Genomic DNA, 19803 nt, shown 5'->3' with positions numbered 1-19803 from the left:
TTCCCATAAGCATAGCACTGGGCTTTCTTCTGATGATATTGTGCATCTCACAAGCCAGACCGGCCACCAACTTACTTGCAGACTTGGGGGTCACAAAAGGCCTTCTCTATATCCTCCATGAACGGGAGGTCCATCCAGGTGTTTTCAAGTAACATCTGCCACCGGTAGGGCAGGTGGAAGTGAACTTTGTTGCACCTCTCTAAAAAGACAGAAAAGAAGTCTCAGCGATTCGGCCAAGTTCACTGCTGACTCTCCCCATCCTTTCATGGCCCACCTTTCCCATCCTGCCCTGCAGGCACATTTCCCAGCTACACCTGTGCTCATGCTGGCCCCTACCTGCATTGCCCCAAACTCCAGGTTCCATTATTACCCATGGAGACTCATCAGAAAACAAAATTCTCTGCTCCCCAAAAAGCCATGTTACCCACATGGAAATCTGAGATCATTATAAATTTACAGTTACCCTTTCTGCACCCCACACGTGGATTTACTGAGACAAACTGCTCTCCAGCATAGGCAACTGCTTTTGTGTTTCCTTGAAGCCCTGACCTAAAATTCATCTCTCCCAGAAGAATTCCCTCACTAATCTCGTGCTCTTCTGAACTGACTTGTGTTTTGTATTCATTCCCTCAGCCAGTGCTCGGGACTCAGTTTGTCCTTTATTTACGTATTTACTCATTTTACGCAGTTTTCTAATTTGTGCATGTTTTGTTTGTTTGTTTTTCGCAGCACCGCGCAGCTTGTGGGATCTCAGTTCCCCGACCAGGGATGGAACCCGGGCCCCCGGCAGTGAGAGTGCGGAGTCCTAACCACTGCCAGGGAGCCAGGGAGCTCCCAAATTTGTGGCTGTTTTGATGCCCCATCTTAACAACAAACTCATTGAAAAAAGGCCTGCATCATTGTTTAGCTTACTTCTCCCTTGCTTCACTGGCAGAGGGCTGGGCATGAAAAAGATGACCATTCAATGAATGCTTGCTGAAGAATGAATTAATGTTAGAAGTCCATAATACAGGAGTACAGAAAACAGTTCTATTTTTCACAATTTGCATTATGTTTCAACCGTTTTGAAATGTCTAAAAGATGTGTTACTACTTTAGAATAAAAAGAGGCAGGCTTAGACATCACAAGGAAATCCAGAGTGGCACTGCCTGGGATTTGGCTGACTCAAAAAGTATAACCTTCCTCACACCCATTAGAACGGCTGCTATAAGCAAACAAACAAACAAATTAACAAGTGTTGGCAAGGATGTGGAGAAACTGCAACCCTCGTGCATTGCTGGTGAAAATATAAAATGCTACAGCCGCTATGGAAAACTGTGTGGCAGTTCCTCAAAAACTTAAACATACATTTACCATATAATCCAGCAATTCCACTCGTGGGTATATACCCAAAAGAACTGAAAGCAAATCTCAAACAGTTACTTGTACACCTGTGTTCATAGCAGCATTATACACAACAGCCAAAGGGAGAAGCAACTCAAGCGCCCATCAATGGATGAATGGATAAACAAAATGTGATAGAATACAATGGAATCGTATTCAGCCTTAAAAAGGAAGGAAATTCTCCCAACGGCTACAACGTGGATAAACCTTGAGGACACTGTACTAAGTGAAATAAGCCAGTGTCTGAAAAAGACAAATACTGTGTGAGTTCATTCATACGAGGGTCGTAGAGAAGTCATACTTATAGACAGAAACCAAAATGGCGGCTGCCAGGGGCTTCCCTGCCAGAAGTGGGAAAGGAGGAGTTGTTGTTTAATGGGTACAGAGTCTCCGTTTTACAAGATAAAAAGAATTCTGGAGGTTGGTTGTGCAACAATACGAATGTAATGAACCCTACTGAGCTGTACACTTAAAAATATTTAAGATGGTAAAATCTGTTATGTGTATTTTACCATAATTAAAAAGAAAATATTTTAAAGTTAAAGATTTTTGATTTAGGGAACGCAGGGCAGACTCTCCTCTTCAGACACAAGGTGAATGCGTCTAAGACCACTAGGTAATCAAGCAAATGAATCAGACATGATGCCTAGGCCTGGGGTGGAGGCATGAAAGGGAAAGAGCGGTGTAAGAGTGAGAGGGCAGCTCTGTGTCCCAAGCAGCCCTGTGGGAAACATTTCTGCAGGAATCCTGGTGGGAGGCAACAGTGTGGACAGGGGTGGCTCATTGACTGCAACGACACACAAGATGTCGGTCGTGTAGAGCACGGGTCCCTCAGTACACACGTTGAGGGGCGACTAGAGCCCACGGCCCAGAAGAGAGGCAATGCCTAAATCACGACAGGACACAAACTTTGAAAATGTGTCTGCTAGGATACTTTTGTTTGCTTTTTGTGTGCAAAAAGATGGGTCCCTGAGTAAGCGTAACAGATCACCTAAAACTGAATTGTAAAAGGAGAACGTATATATCATGCAGTGGTGAAGTGGGTGGTTTGTGCATCTGCGAAATGGGTTAACAACAGAACCTAGGGTTGATGTGAAGTTTAAAGACGATGAATGTAAGATTCTTAGCACTGCACCGGACACACAGTACACAGTAAATGTTAGCCATATTACTATTTACAAAGTTTCTGCTTCTAGAAAGTCCTTAAGTAAGTTACTCACTAAGTTGACAACCCTTATACAGATGGTCAAGACAAATTTCGTTTGAGCCATGTTCATCCCTCGTAGAACATTCGGTACTCGCAACGTCAGATACGGAATCTACAAAACAAAAGAGGATGCATGTGTGCTGACCCTAATATTTAAACCGAAAATCAAGATATCTGGTCTTACAGTGGGGAAGAATATCTGAAATGGGGGCCACGTTCAAGAAAATGCTTATGATTCATGTACTGCTGCTAATGAGAGCCTAGACATGAAAGCAAACATGAACATCTGGGGCACCTGAGAGTTATGTTTATTTCTTAAACCATAGTTGAACTATTCCTGTTCTGAATAAATGTAGCACTTATTCTATACAGTTCTAGGGTTGGTCCTTCCATCTTCATATGTCAATCTCCTCATCAGAAGTGCTCCTTAACCAAAACCCCTTTGCCCTTTAATACTGCTAAGGGACATGCAAAGAGAAACCACTAGCCCTAGCTGCTGTGCTGCAGACATGAGACATGGGGCCCCTCTCTGTCCCTCAGTGACTCACACAGAGCCCAGCCCGAGCCCTTGTTGTAATCTCGCTGGCAGGGGGAACAGACATTTGAGCAGAGTTCCGACCATGGGTCCCTTAGGCTGCAGCTCTGTTGCTTAAGGAAGGTGTAAAATGAGGGACCCTGGGCAGAGTGAGTGCTGCTCTGTGTCGGGGCAGTGGTCTCCCCATGTGTGGGCAGAACCTGGCTTGTCAGCCTCTGACTTTCAGAGCGTAACACGTCTTTCTCCCCACTGACTGCCGACGTGAAGCCCAAACGAGTGGCATCAGTTTTACCTACATCGGTAGTTTCATCTATCACTTTACTAGAGCCATTTGGGGGCACTGTGGACAGACTAGCCCAGAATGTCTCCTCTGTGTGTTTACCATTAACAAAGGCCGTGGCCCCATCGTCGGCAGCCGTCATTTGGCCAGCGAGCTGCACATGGCTGCGAGTCACTCCGGTGTCCTGACCGCTAGGTAAAGATTTTTCTCTCTGCCAACTGGCTGTGGTTTTATGATTTAACAATCTCACGGAAGTGGCATCTGTAGCCATGTCATCGACGTTATTATTAAAAAGCGGGAAATGCTGGCTGTCTTGATTCCCACGTCTGCCCTCCGTGTTCACGCAGTCCGAGGAAAGGATGGCCGTGCTCTTTCTGGTGGTGACGGTTTCAGGTATCTGTGGAGAACCAAGAGGCGAGAAGGAGACAGCCTGACTGGAAGAAAACAAACTCTCTCTACCAGTGTCTTGGTCATTCTGCCAGGATGCGGGGCCCTTCCACTTGGGAGCTGATGTCGAATCAAAAGTGACGTAAGTATTGCTGTGATTCCCATAGAAAAGAGCCTCTGGACTGCCATTCTCTGCAAACCTCTGGCTTGCTCCCCCTTGACCGGTTCCTCCAAGATTGGACGCCGCAGACGAGCCTGAGGAAGGCGGAGGGCACTTCTGACTTCCCAAGTGCGTGAACTTGTGGGCAAGATCCTTGACAGGCCCATCGTCCGGGGGAGACCCGCGGCCGGTGGGATCTGGACTGGGGGGGCAGGACCTCTGGGCAGAAGCTGCAGCAGATGGAAGAGAGTCCCCGCTGGCCCGGTCTCTGCTCTTGCTTCTGCCTCTGTGTGCCGCGTCTCTGCGATGTGAAGGAGGAGCTGGGAAAGAAAAAGCAAACAACGGAGGTTGGTGTTAACGTGACTAACTTCCCTGCCCTGTTCCGCCTCAGCTTCTCCAGGTTTGCTATCGAAGTTCTATCAAATTACTTTTGTGTGAAAATCTCGAGAAGGTGCTTATGACAATGCAGGAATCTGTCACCCTGCCAGCCCTGCAGAAAACACCACCTATGACCTAGGATAAAGGTCGAACTGACACTGGCTCTGCTTGGCTTCTCTCGTGGGACTTAGATGTAGCCCCCAAATGCCCACACTCTTAGATGGGGCTGTCCACAATTCTCTAGTTCAAGTCACTCACCGCTAGGGTAAATGGAGAGACAGACGAGTACAAATCAGGGAGGAGTTCCCCAAAATCATTTAGAGTTTGCCCATATTGTGATACAGGTGTACCTAAGTTACGGATTCATGACACATAAAACAACAACAACAAAAGAAACTACAACAGAGGTCTGATTTCACTGAAGCTTGAGAATTTTCCAGAGTCGTTCGTCCAGCCCCCCAAATGCCCAAGCTTAAATGAGTAATATCTAAAAAAGAAAAATTGGCCTCTCTCTAGAAACGTGGTAAGTCACACCCCCGGGAAGCAGACAGGAGGGAGGGGGGTGAGCATGTGTGTTCGTGAGTACGTACAAAGTGCGGTGTGCATGCATGTGATGTTTATAAGTGGGGTGTGCTGTGCTGGGTGTGTGTGCATGCATGAAGTGTGTGCATGTGTGTGTGTGTGTGTGATAGGCACGTGTGGTATACATGTGACGGGTGTATGTGTGTGTATGGTTGCACGCATGGTGTGTGACGTGTGTCGGTTGGTGAGATATGCATGTATGGTGTATGTGGCATGCGCAAGTGAAGTCTGTCTGTGTGGTGTGATTGCATGTGTTTGTGTGGCATGTGTGAAGTGTGTCCTGTGCATGTGTTACACATGTTGTGCGTGCATGAAGTTTGTGTATGTGTGGGGTATGTATGTATGCAAGTGGTTGTTTTTGTGTGCATGTGGCTGGAGGCTGTGTGTGTGTGTGTGTGTGTGTGTGTGTGTGGCGTTGTGCTATTGTGTGTGGGAAAGAGGAGGAAGAGAGATCCTTTCTCTTCCAAACCCAGGGGGCAGCAGGAATATAGTAAAAGCAAGCATCCTCCTCCCATCAACTAAATAGATTAACTAGAAGTGACAACAAAGAAAACTCCCTCTCGCATACAACAAATTTATATTGAGAAGCTACACCAAACCCCATCCTTCCAGATATTCCCCTGTCGAGAGGGCATTGTCGTGCAGGAGAGAAAACATGAGATGTGGAATCAGAACACGTGAGCTCTGCTCCTCTCGAGTCCTCTGAGACCCTGAAAACATTACTTTTCTTGATTCATAGTATTACCCTTCACTCTTCTAAAAATGATTTAAGGCTGCTCGCAATAGAACTCACTTAAGGGACTTCCCTGGTGGTGCAGTGGTTAAGAATCCACCTGCCAGAGCTCCCGAATATGACTGCCCCCAGTGCCCATGCCCCAGCGTGAGCACAGCCGCCCCAGCTCTCCAGGAGACTCTCCTAGACCAGCAGCTGTGTGGATGAAAGGCTCTTGGTGCTGCAGCCAGGAGTCAGTGCTGTGCCTCTGAGGTGGGAGAGCCAACTTCAGGACACTGGTCCACAAGAGACCTCCCAGCTCCACGTAATATCAAATGGCGAAAATCTCCCAGGGATCTCCATCTCAAAACCAACACCCAGCTTCACTCAACGACCAGCAAGCTACAGTGCTGGACATCCTATGCCAAACAACTAGCAAGACAGGAACACAGCCCCGCCCATTAGCAGAGAGGCTGCCTAAAATCACAATAAGTCCACAGACACCCCAAAACACACCACCAGATGTGGACCTGCCCACCAGAAAGTCAAGATGCAACCTCATCCACCAGAACACAGGCACTAGTCCCCTCCACCAGGAAGCCTACACAACCCACTAAACCAACTTTAGCCACTGGGGACAGACACCAAAAACAACAGGAACTACGAACCTGCAGCCTGCAAAAAGGAGACCACAAACACAGTAAGATAAGCAAAATGAGAAGACAGAAAAACACACAGCAGATGAAGGAGCAAGATAAAAACCCACCAGACCTAACAAATGAAGAGGAAATAGGCAGTCTACCTGAAAATGAATTCAGAATAATAGTAAAGATGATCCAAAATCTTGGAAATAGAATAGAAAAAATGCAAGAAACACTTAACAAGGACCTAGAAGAACTAAAGATGAAACAAGCAACGATGAACAACACAATGAATGAAATTAAAAATACTCTAGAAGGGATCAATAGCAGAATAACTGAGGCAGAAGAACGGATAAGTGACCTGGAATATAAAATAGTGGAAATAACTACTGCAGAGCAGAATAAAGAAAAAAGAATGAAAAGAACTGAGGACAGTCTCAGAGACCTCTGGGACAACATTAAATGCACCAACATTCGAATTATAGGGGTTCCAGAAGAAGAAGAGAAAAAGAAAGGGACTGAGAAAATATTTGAAGAGATTAGAGTTGAAAACTTCCCTAATATGGGAAAGGAAATAGTTAATCAGGTGCAGGAAGCACAGAGAGTCCCATACAGGATAAATCCAAGGAGAAACATGCCAAGACACATATTAATCAAACTGTCAGAAATTAAATACAAAGAAAACATATTAAAAGCAGCAAGGGAAAAACAACAAATAACACACAAGGGAATCCCCATAAGGTTAACAGCTGATCTTTGAGCAGAAACTCTGCAAGCCAGAAGGGACTGGCAGGACATATTTAAAGTGATGAAGGAGAAAAACCTACAACCAAGATTACTCTACCCAGCAAGGATCTCATTCAGATTTGATGGAGAAATTAAAACTTTACACACAAGCAAAAGCTGAGAGAGTTCAACACCACCAAACCAGCTTTACAACAAATGCTAAAGGACCTTCTCTAGGCAAGAAACACAAGAGAAGGAAAAGACCTACAAAAACAAACCCAAAACAATTAAGAAAATGGGAATAGGAACATACATATCGATAATTACCTTAAATGTAAATGGATTAAATGCTCCCACCAAAAGACACAGACTGGCTGAATGGATACAAAAACAAGACCCATATATATGCTGTCTACAAGAGACACACTTCAGACCTAGGGACACATACAGACTGAAAGTGAGGGGATGGAAAAAGATATTCCACACAAATGGAAACCAAAAGAAAGCTGGAGTAGCAATTCTCATATCAGACAAAATAGACTTTAAAATAAAGACTATCACAAGAGACAAAGAAGGACACTACATAATGATCAAGGGTTCGATCCAAGAAGAAGATATAACAATTGTAAATATTTATGCACCCAACATAGGAGCACCTCAATACATAATGCAAATACTAACAGCCATAAAAGAGGAAATTGACAGTAATACATTCATAGTAGGGGACTTTAACACCCCACTTTCACCAACGGACAGATCATCCAAAACGAAAATAAATAAGAAAACACAAGCTTTAAATGATACATTAAACAAGATGGACTTAATTGATAGTTATAGGACATTCAATCCAAAAACAACAGAATACACATTTTTCTCAAGTGCTCATGGAACATTCTCAAGGATAGATCATATCTTGGGTCACAAATCAAGCCTTGGTAAATTTAAGAAAATTGAAATTGTATCAAGTATCTTTTCCGACCACAATGCTATGAGACTAGGTATCAATTACAGGAAAAGATCTGTAAAAAATACAAACACATGGAGGCTAAACAATACACTACTTAATAACGAAGTAATCACTGAAGAAATCAAAGAAGAAATAAAAAAATACCTAGAAACAAATGACAATGGAGACACGATGACCCAAAAACCTATGGGATGCAGCAAAAGCAGTTCTAAGAGGGAAGTTTATAGCAATACAATCCTATCTTAAGAAACAGGAAACATCTCTAATAAACAACCTAACCTTGCACCTAAAGCAATCAGAGAAAGAACAAAAAAAACCCAAAGTTAGTAGAAGGAAAGACATTATAAAAATCAGATTAGAAATAAATGAAAAAGAAATGAAGGAAACGATAGCAAAGATCAATAAAACTAAAAGCTGGTTCTTTGAGAAGATAAACAAAATTGATAAACCATTAGCCAGACTCATCAAGAAAAGAAGGGAGAAGACTGAAATCAATAGAATTAAAAATGAAAAAGGAGAAGTAACAACTGACACTGCAGAAATACAAAAGATCATGAGCGATTACTACAAGCAACTCTGTGCCAATAAAATGGACAACCTGGAAGAAATGGACAAATACTTAGAAATGCACAACCTGCCAAGACTGAATCAGGAAGAAATAGAAAATATGAACAGACCAATCACAAGCACTGAAATTGAAACTGTGATTAAAAATCTTCCAACAAACAAAAGCCCAGGACCAGATGGCTTCACAGGCGAATTCTATCAAACATTTAGAGAAGAGCTAACACCTATCCTGCTCAAACTCTTCCAAAATATAGCAGAGGGAGGAACACTCCCAAACTCATTCTACGAGGCCACCATCACCCTGATACCAAAACCAGACAAGGATGTCACGAAGAAAGAAAACTACAGGCCAATATCACTGATGAACACAGATGCAAAAATCCTCAACAAAATACTAGCAAGCAGAATCCAACAGCACATTAAGAGGATCATACACCATGATCAGGTGGGGTTTATTCCAGGAATGCAAGGATTCTTCAATATACACAAGTCAATCACTGGGATACACCATATTAACAAATCGAAGGAGAAAAACCATATGGTCATCTTAATAGATGCAGAAAAAGCTTTCGACAAAATTCAACACCCATTTATGATAAAAACCCTCCAGAAAGTAGGCATAGAGGGAACTTTCCTCAACATAATAAAGGCCATATATGACAAACCCAAAGCCAACATTGTCCTCAATGGTGAAAAACTGAAAGCATTTCCACTAAGATCAGGAACAAGACAAGGTTGCCCACTCTCACAACTCTTATTCAACATAGTTTTGGAAGTCTTAGCCACAGCAATCAGAGAAGAAAAGGAAATAAAAGGAATCCAAATCGGAAAAGAAGAAGTAAAGCTGTCACTGTTTGCAGATGTCATGATATACTATACATAGAGAATCCTAAAGATGCTACCAGAAAACTACTAGAGCTAATCAATGAATTTGGTAAAGTAGCAGGATACAAAATTAATGCACAGAAATCTCTGGCATTCCAAGAAATCTCTGGCATTCCAATACACTAATGATGAAAAAGCTGAAAGTGAAATCAAGAAAACACTCCCATTTACCACTGCAATAAAAAGAATAAAATATCTAGGAATAAGCCTACCTAAGGAGACAAAAGACCTGTATGCAGAAAACTGTAAGACACTGATGAAAGAAATTAAAGATGATACAAATAGATGGAGAGATATACCATGTTCTTGGATAGGAAGAATCAACATTGTGAAAATGACTCTACTACCCAAAGCAATCTACAGATTCAATGCAATCCCTATCAAACTACCACTGGCATTTTTCACAGAACTAGAACAAAAAATTTCACAATTTGTATGGAAACACAAAAGACCCCGAATAGCCAAAGCAATCTTGAGAATGAAAAACGGAGCTGGAGGAATCAGGCTCCCTGACTTCAGACTATACTACAAAGCTACAGTAATCAAGACAGTACGATACTGGTACAAAAACAGAAATATAGATCAACGGAACAGGATAGAAAGCCCAGAGATAAACCCACGCACACATGGTCACCTTATCTTTGATAAGGAGGCAGGAATGTACAGTGGAGAAAGGACAGCCTCTTCAATAAGTAGTGCTGGGAAAACTGGACAGGTACATGTAAAAGTATGAGATTAGAACACTCCCTAACACCATACACAAAAATAAGCTAAAAATGGATTAAAGACCTAAATGTAAGGGCAGAAACTATCAAACTCTTAGAGGAAAACGTAGGCAGAACACTCTATGACATAAATCACAGCAAGATCCTTTTTGACCCACCTCCTAGAGAAATGGAAATAAAAAAATAAATAAACAAACGGGACCTAATGAAACTTCAAAGCTTTTGCACAGCAAAGGAAACCATAAACAAGACGAAAAGACAACCCTCAGAATGGGAGAAAATATTTGCAAATGAAGCAACTGACAAAGGATTAATCTACAAAATTTACAAGCAGCTCATGCAGCTCAATAACAAAAAAACAAACAACCCAATCCAAAAATGGGCAGAAGACCTAAATAGACATTTCTCCAAAGAAGATACACAGAGTGCCAACAAACACATGAAAGCATGCTCAACATCATTAATCATTAGAGAAATGCAAATCAAAACTACAATGAGATATCATCTCACACCAGTCAGAATGGCCATCATCAAAAAATCTGGAAACAATAAATGCTGGAGAGGGTGTGGAGCAAAGGGAACACTCTTGCACTGCTGGTGGGAATGTGAATGGTACAGCCACTATGGAGAACAGTATGGAGGTTCCTTAAAAAACTACAAATAGAACTACCATATGACCCAGCATTCCCACTACTGGGCATATACCCTGAGAAAACCATAATTCAAAAAGAGTCATGTACCAAAATATTCATTGCAGCTCTATTTACAATAACCAGGAGATGGAAACAACCTAAGTGCCCATCATCAGATGAATGGATAAAGAAGATGTGGCACATATATACAATGGAATATTAGCCATAAAAGGAAACGAAATTGAGTTATTTGTAGTGAGGTGGATGGACCTAGAGTCTGTCATACAGAGTGAAGTAAGTCAGAAAGAGAAAGACAAATACCGTATGCTAACACATATATATGTAATACAAGAAAAAAAAATGTCATGAAGAACCTAGGAGTAAGACAGGAATAAAGACACAGACCTACTAGAGAATGGACTTGAGGGTATGGAGAGCGGGAAGGGTAAGCTGTGACAAAGTGAGAGAGAGACATGGACATACATACACTACCAAAGGTAAAATAGATAGCTAGTGGGAAGCAGCCGCATGGCACAGGGAGATCAGCTCGGTGCTTTGTGACCACCTAGAGGGGTGGGATAGGGAGGGTGGGAGGGAGGGAGATGAAAGAAGGAAGACATATGGGAACATATGTATATGTATAACTGATTCACTTTGTTATAAAGCAGAAACTAACACACCATTGCAAAGCAATTATACTCCAATAAAGATGTAAAAAAAAAAAGAAAAAAAAAGAATCCACCTGCCGAAGCAGGGGACACGGGTTCGAGCCCTGGTCCACGAGGATCCCACATGCCGTGGAGCAAGTAAGCCCGTGTGCCACCACTACTGAGCCTGCACTATAGAGCCCATGAGCCACAACTACTGAGCCCACGTGCCTAGAGCCCGTGCTCTGCAACAAGAGAAGCCATCGCAATGAGGAGCCCGCACACTGCAACGAAGAGTAGACCCCCTCGCCGCAACTAGAGAAAGCCCACGCGCAGCAGTAAAGACCCAACGCAGCCAAATAAATAATTTTAAAAAATAGTCACTTAAAATTTCCAAGCCTCAGTTTCCTTATCCATTAAGTGAGGCCAATAATACACCTGCCTTGCTTCACAGTTTTGCTGTGAGGAACAGTGATGAGATATTTTAGGTGAAAGTCCCTTGTAAATGATAAAGCATTTCTCAAATATTAAAAGATTCTCTCACAGAATCTTAGTTATATATTCTACTTGCTTCATAAAATTCATCTCCTCTATATCCACTTAATAAAGATATTAAAAAATGCAAGTGTTAATTCCATTAAACAACATCAAAATGCTTAAGAAATTGTACTGATCATTTCACTGATCATAATAGGATGGCTATTATCCAGAAAAAACAGAAAGTAACAAGTGCTGGTGAGGAGGGGGAGAAATTGAGACCCTAGTGCTTTGCTGATGGGAATGTAAAATGGTGCAGCCACTGTGGAAAACGGTATGGCAGTTCCTCAAATATTTAACACTGAATTACCATGTGATCCAGCAATTCTACTTCAGGGTATATACTCAAAAAACTGAGGGCTTCCCTGGTGGCGCAGTGGTTGGGAGTCCGCCTGCCGATGCAGGGGACACGGGTTCGTGCCCCGGTCCGGGAAGATCCCACATGCCGCGGAGCGGCTGGCCCGTGAGCCATGGCCGCTGAGCCTGCGCGTCTGGAGCCTGTGCTCCGCAACGGGAGAGGCCACAACAGTGAGAGGTCCGCGTACCGCTAAAAAAAAAAAAAAAAAAGTAGACTGCATTTACCTCTCCACCCAGAGGGTTTCTTCTGGCGGTGCCTGCTGTTGCAGATGTCCTGGATGTTCTGGACCACACGTGAGCTCAGCCCGTGCTCCCTCATGATGGCCAGCACCTTTCTGTCCATCAGGTTATGGGACCGGAAGCAGTTGGCATAACCACAGTTCCCTCGGGTAAAGTGTTCACAAACGTGGAGCCTTTCACACGGTGGCTGCTGGTTACAAATCTGTCTTCCACTCTCTCCCTTATAATTTTTGCATATCTACAGAAGGAAGAAACAATAGTCAGAGATAAAACGTGTTTCTCTATGTGCCACACGTCAAGGAAAGTGTATATAAAAATTTCGGCTGTAATGACCTATATGGGAACAGAATCTAAAAAAGAGCGGATAGGGGCTTCCTTGGTGGCGCAGTGGTTGAGAGTCCACCTGCCGATGCAGGAGACATGGGTTCGTGCCCCGGTCTGGGAGGATCCCACATGCCGCGGAACGGCTGGGCCCGTGGGCCATGGTCGCTGGGCCTGCGCGTCCGGAGTCTGTGCTCTGCGACGGGAGAGGCCGCAGCAGTGAGAGGCCCGCATACCGCAAAAAGATAAAAATAAAATAAAATAAAATAAAATAAAAAAGAGTGGATATATGTATATGTATAACTGATTCATTTTGCTGTACAGCAGAAACTAACACAACAGTGTAAATCAACTATACTCCGATAAAAAAATAAATAAATAAATAATAAAAACGCAGCTTTTCTTACTTCCTGATAAGAAAAAAAAAGCAGAAGCAAGCAGAGATATATCAAAGGAAAAAAATGCACGTGTATTCCACAATCTTTGATGAGTTCTTTTCAATCGATGACTTATTTGCAGCAGAAGAGGCCTACAAACTAACTGAAGGAAACTTGAATTTGATTAACCTCCTTTGGAAGAATCAACATAAGACGGCTAGCTACAGATAGAACCAAACAGGACCCAAAGGGAGCCCTACATTATAAAGGAACCCCGAAGAGGAAGGCCTGTCTTTGGATATCAATTCATTGTTCTATTAAAAGGACATGTGGAGGGACTTCCCTGGCGGTCCAGTGTTTAAGACTCCACACGGTTCGGTCCCTGGTTGGGGAACTAAGATCCCGCATGCCGTGCAGTGCAGCCAACAAAAAGGACATGTGGGGACTTCCCTGGTGGCACAGTGGTTAAGACTCCATGCTCCCAATGCAGGGGCCCCAGGTTCAATCCCTGGTCAGGGAACTAGATCCTGCACCATGCCACAAGTAAGAGTTAGCATGCCACAAGTAGGGAGCCAGTGTGCCGCAACTAAGGAGCCTGTGAGCCGCAACTGAGGATCCCACATGCTGCAACTAAGGAGCCTGCCTGCTGCAACTAAGATCCAGTGCAACCAAACTAATTAATTAGTTAATTAATTTTTCAAAAGAGGACATGTGGGTCTTACCTACAACTGCTGGAAGTCTAGAATCTAGTCTCAGCTAGGCAGAATGTCAGTTTCTCAAAAGATCAACTGAAGCAGATAATTTGTATATTCCTATGTAAATAGGTATACCTACATATCTAGCTCTACAGAGATGTAGTTCTTACTGAAAGGAGAGCAGAAGAAACACTGTCACTGAGGCCAGACCAGGTGATGCAGGACTAGAAGATGCTGGTTGAAGTCTGCAGCCCTGGAAGCAGCTACATCTGAATTACTTACTTGCTCCCAGCCTCTCTTTCCTTTGCTGTAAAGAAGGAAAATATTTGCTCTCCTCACCTAACCAAGTTGTTGAGCAGATTAAATAATAAAATATGTAAATGTGTGGTGCAAAATATGAAATGTGATGCAAATGTTTGAATCATTACATGAAGAAGCTTAAAGATGAAAACGTTTATAAGTTGTTTCAATAGACTCTGAGCAAACCAGGTCAACACGGGCCACTGTGATGTATCCAAGTGGCAAAGACATGGATTCAGACTCTAACAACAATGACTTAAGCCATATAAACAAGTTCTAAACCCGATGCAAATAGATACCATTGCGATAGAGCCTATGATCCAGATTCAAGACTCTAGACCAACAGTTCTCAAAGTGTGGTCCCTGCACAAGCAACATCGGCTCCAGCTGGAAACTTATTAGAAATACAACTCCTTGGGCCCTTCCCCGTATCTACAGAGTCAGAACGGCCAGAGGTAGGGCCCAGCAATCTGGGCTTGACAAACCCTCCAGGTGATTCTGACACACATTTAAAGCTTGAGAACCAGTGTTCTAGAGGCTTGAGTGAAACAAGAATAATTAGTAACTTCACAAATGATACTTTGGTTAACATTCCTAGCTCTATGCTGATGTTTAAGTAAGAATGCTCCTGCCAAAACAAATGAAATCATTTCTTCCTTTTAATAAATACATCTCAGTTACACAAGTTTCTATATAAGGACGTCAGATTTGCCTGATGCTTTTATGTTCTCGCAGGTCAAGGCAAAGTGGAAGAGTGTGAACATTTTAAGTTTTTGAGGGCAGGCAGTGTGTCTTGTCCACTGCTGCCTTCAGAAGCCTGCCCTTGTAGGAACTCCTGAGTGTTAGTTGAATGAATGCAAAACAAACAATAAGTAAAGTGAGACGCAGAAGGATGAAATGCCTTGTCCAGGACCACAGAGGTGGTTAGTCGCAGAGTCAGGACTTTGAGACACATGGAAGGACCATCGTTGACCGACTATCCTTGGAACTAGCTGAACTCTGGCTGAGCCCCTCCTGCTAAAACCTTGAAAATATTCTGCCCTACTCACCCAAGTTAAAACACTCCTTGAGAGACTACTCTTGCCCCAAACTGTCAAATAGAGACTTATGTTATCGATGCTCTGGTCGATTTTCCACTACAGGAACCAGCGCCTCAGACCTCTGGTTCAGGAAACAGTGCAGTCTGCTAGTCTGTGATCCTACCCCTGACAAGTAGTAAATTAAGTTATTGGCTAAAAATAAACTTCAAGCACACGCCTTCCCACCCCACCCACTAAGCATGGGTACTGAATTATTAAAAGGGAAAGGGACCCTCAGATGACACTTCAGACTCTGTGTGATAGAGGATGACAACGGCATTTTCCTACGAGGACCCTCCCAGCTCTTCTGTCAATGGGCTTTTCCGGGATCCATCAGCAACACCACCTTCTAGTAGGTTCTTCCCTAGAGAAAGGAAGAGCTGTCACTCCCCTTATTCTCCAGGGACGTGATACAGAAAGTCCTTGGTGATTTTGGAGAACAGAAGCAGACAGCAAACCTGATGAGTGACTTTTCCAAACTTCCAAGTTTAACACTAGACTAAGGTTGGACCCCAGGGACACTCCTCTCAAGGGTCACAACAAGACTTCACCTGTCGTCATCCCTTCACATGAAAGGAAAAGGACGGGGTGGGTCTGTTAGTCAACGGGACCTTTAACGAGTTGGTGTGTAAGGCGTCTCCCCATGCTGGTAGCCTGGAGGGACTGAGCTGGCACACAGGCCAAGGGCCATAGGGATCCCAAGACAAGACCTCTAAACCTAGGCTCCTGGAAACGGAGAGAGAGAGAGAGAGAGAGAAATCCAAGTACCTAAATGAAAGAATGCCTGCAGAAATGGCATATATAGTCCTCCTCCACTCTCTCCGTCTCTGAAGACATTTTTATAGACGGCCTTGCACTCCTATCTCTCTTGAGCTCAGTGATCAACTCAAAATCACCCCTCATGTCCTAAGGTTTCTAAGTCCTCAGGGAAACACACTGAGCTTAGAGTCAAAAGATGTTTAACCCCCCAGATATCCCTAATAGCTATCTTGCCATAAATAAAAGCACATCTGAATTTCAACCTTGCTTATCTTTAAAAAAAAAAATATATATATATATATATATTTATTTATTTATTTACTTACTTACTTAATTACTTATCTATTTTTGGCTGTGTCAGGTCTTAGTTGCGGCATGAGGGCTTCTCTCTAGTTGTGGCGTGTGCGGGCTCTGTTGCCCCACAGCATGTGGGATCTTAGTTCCCCAACCAGGGATCAAACCTGAGTTCCCTGCATTGGAAGGCGGATTCTTAAGCACTGGACTACCAGGGAAGTCCCCACCTTTGCTTATCTTAATCTCAGTCCCTTCCACTCATTCCACTTGAGCCTTCCATTATGTTTCTGTGCCTCTCTTTCAGTGTGAAGCTAACTTCTCTACACAAGGGTTTTTCTCAGGTCAGATACCATTCTTTAAACAGCATTCTCTGATTTTCAAGTCAATAGTCCTGTGTGGATGAGACTGTTAATTATCTGCCATTGTCCTCACCTTTCTACTAAATAATAGAAGCTTCCAAGTTTTAGCTGGACACCTAGTTACCCAGCCAGAAACTACATTTCCCAGCCTCCCTTCTACCTAAGTGTGATCATGTGATAAGTTCTGGCGAATGACATGGAGCAGGTGCGCTTTTTACAATGTCCAAGTTGCATCTTTTAAAAAAGAAAGCTGCTTGCCTTTCACTTACTCCCTCTCTACATTCCTGTTGGTTAGAAAATGATGACAGTGACAAGAGTCTCCTTGTACCTGGAGGAGGAAGCCACATGTTAAAAGAGAACAGAGATTATCTACTGGTCCAAAAATAGAATGGATATATTATATATAAGATAATAAGGCTGACCTACTGGCCTGAGTCCCTGCGTGACACTGTGGAATCCAGCTGCCTGACCATCGGATACCTACCTGCCTACATCTGGGCAAAACCAAAAGTCAGTAAACTATTTCTGTAAAGGATCAAATGGTAAATATTTTAGGCTTTGCAGGCCATTCAGTCTGTTGCGAATACTCAACTCACTCTTGCATGAGAAAGTGGCAATAGACAATATATAAATGAATGGGGGTGGCTGTGTTCCAATTAAACTACAAAAACAGGTGGCAGGTGGGATTTGGACCATGGACCATGGTTTAATGACCCCCCAATCCAGACTGTCAAGTGATAGAGAAACAAAGTAATATTTTATTTGAATCACTGCACTTTGAGGTCTCTTTGTTCCAATAACTTAGCCTCAACCAATACACTCTGTCATCTTCCAAAACCCTGCCTCAAAGCCCACCTCTTCCAGTAGGTCACAGGGTTCCCTAGCAGCCTGGCGGGGGAAGCATTCCAGACTCCAAATTCTTGTAAAACTTCTAATAGGAAGGAAATTGTTGGAATCTCTCAGATAACTCAGCAACAATCACCTGTTGACGGCCACCTGCAGGCCCTGGTGCTCAGTTTTCTCTGCTCCCATTCCAACACACCCACGATGCCACGCTGCCAACAGCACTCTCCCTGCTTTTCAAACTAAGGAATTAGAACTTACCTCTGGCATAAAAAAAGGGTCATTTTGGAGAAGGAGCACGGCTAATTCCTCTTTGTTCAGTCCAGAGAGTGCATGATTTTTCAGGACCTTGAAGTTATCTTCTGAGAGAATCTCGTGAGAATATTTGCATAAATTCCTGGAAATAAATGACAATGGTCAGTGTTTCCACTTCACAGAAGGTAAAGAAAAAGCAATAGTCCAGGGAACTTTCAATGAAAATCAATGCCCATATCCTTTGGTAACTAATACAGGTTGGTCCTGCTTCAAGAGTACACTTTAAAAATATAAATTGATGGGCTTCCCTGGTGGCACAGTGGTTGAGAATCCGCCTGCCGATGCAGGGGACGCGGGTTCGTGCCCCGGTCCGGGAAAATCCCACATGCCGCGGAGCGGCTGGGCCACTGAGCCTGCGCGCCCGGAGCCTGTGCTCCGCAACGGGAGAGGCCACGACAGTGAGAGGCCCGCATACCGCAAAATAAATAAATAAATAAATAAGTAAATTGATGGAACACTTAGATGGGAAAAGGGAATATGAGGATTATTTTCACAAATTATACACTTGTATACTTTATGTATTTATTTTTGGCTGCATTGGGTCTTCGTTGCTGCCCGCAGGCTCTCTCTAGTTGCGGCGAGCAGGGGCTACTCTTTGTTGCGGTACACAGGCTTCTCATTGCAGTGGCTTCTCTTGTTGCCGAGCACAGGCTCTAGGCGCACAGGTTTCAATAGTTGTGGTGCATGGGCTTCAGTGGTTGTGGCGCGCGGACTCTAGAGCACAGGCTCAGTAATGTGGCACATGGGCTTAGCTGCTCCGCGGCATGTGGGATCTTCCCCAGCCAGGGCTTGAACCTGTGTCCCCTGCATTGGCAGGTGGATTCCCAACCACTGTGCCACCAGGGAAGCCCCACACATGTATACTTTAAATTATTGCAATACTTCTTCAAACAATGTGTCCTCTAGTATACATTAATAATGTAGGACGAGGAAAAAATGGCAAAGAAACTGATACAAATTTAGTGGAAATGACTGCCCATTGAGAGGCAAAGGATAATTAGGATAACACGTCTATGGATTGACAATAAAATCAATGTGAGAAGAGAATTTCATTGAACAAACTAAATTAGATGAAATTGTTCCTTGCTTTCTCTCTTCTATGCCTTACATACCAATGTATACCTATATGATTTGTGACTACAAAGGAATGGAACAAGCTCATAATTGTACATTTCAAACAACTCTACAAAGAGATAAAAATCCTCTTCACTTTAAGACTGATGATGTAGGTCTGATAGTACTTTCTATGATGATGGCATTGTTCTATAATCTGAGCTTCCTAAAATGTAAGCCATACATGACTAATGAACACTTGAAATATAGGTAATAAGACTTAAGAAACTAAATTTTCTATTTTACTTTACTTTAATTCATTTAAATTTGAAGAGCCACACATGACTAGTGGCTACCATACTGCGTGGCAGAGATTTCAATCTTTGCTATTCAAAATGTGGCGGGAGAACCAGCAGCTTCACCATTATTTGGGAGCTTGTCACAAATTTAGAATGTCAGGCCCCACCCAAGTTCTAGTGAATCAGAATCCGTCTTTCAACAAGATCCCCAAATGATTTAATCACACTGAAGTCCCACAAGCACTGACTTAGACCATTGAGAAACCCAGACAGTACCGATGTTTTCATTAGACAAACATAATGTGACAGTCATCAATGTTCAGCTAACAAACTCGTTCGACTTCTTAACTTACATACGCTCCCTATAATATCGCCAACGTCCTCGGATTTATGGTTTTAACAGTTGCTAATATGATGGGATCTTAATAGTTTCTGGTTTGCTCAACCGTTATCAAATTGTCAGGAGGTTAGGTAATGGCCAGATTTTCACTACATTACAACCTTTGTACAGACAACCTTTCTTCTTTTACATTATTTCTTGAGATTTATTCCTTTGAGTAT

General features: G+C 43.1%; 1 protein-coding gene across 1 annotated transcript in view; it reads right to left on the bottom strand.

Moving 5' to 3' along the window:
• ZC3HAV1 (zinc finger CCCH-type containing, antiviral 1) overlaps positions 1–19803 on the bottom strand; it is a gene marked incomplete at its 5' end in the record, with an annotated part of 66708 nt that overhangs the window by 26947 nt on the left and 19958 nt on the right. Inside the window, 5 exons of the mRNA XM_082661515.1 lie at positions 76–199; positions 2604–2702; positions 3508–4272; positions 12534–12786; positions 17837–17972. Of these exons, the coding sequence (XP_082517641.1) occupies positions 76–199; positions 2604–2702; positions 3508–4272; positions 12534–12786; positions 17837–17972 (1377 nt within the window). The remainder of the gene's footprint in view (positions 1–75; positions 200–2603; positions 2703–3507; positions 4273–12533; positions 12787–17836; positions 17973–19803) is intronic.

The sequence above is a fragment of the Grampus griseus genome (genome assembly GCF_964374135.1).
Source record: "Grampus griseus genome assembly, chromosome: 9".
NCBI lineage: Eukaryota > Metazoa > Chordata > Mammalia > Artiodactyla > Delphinidae > Grampus > Grampus griseus.
The sequence above is the reverse complement of the archived record's forward strand: the minus strand, read 5'-3'. Positions and strand labels throughout refer to the sequence as shown.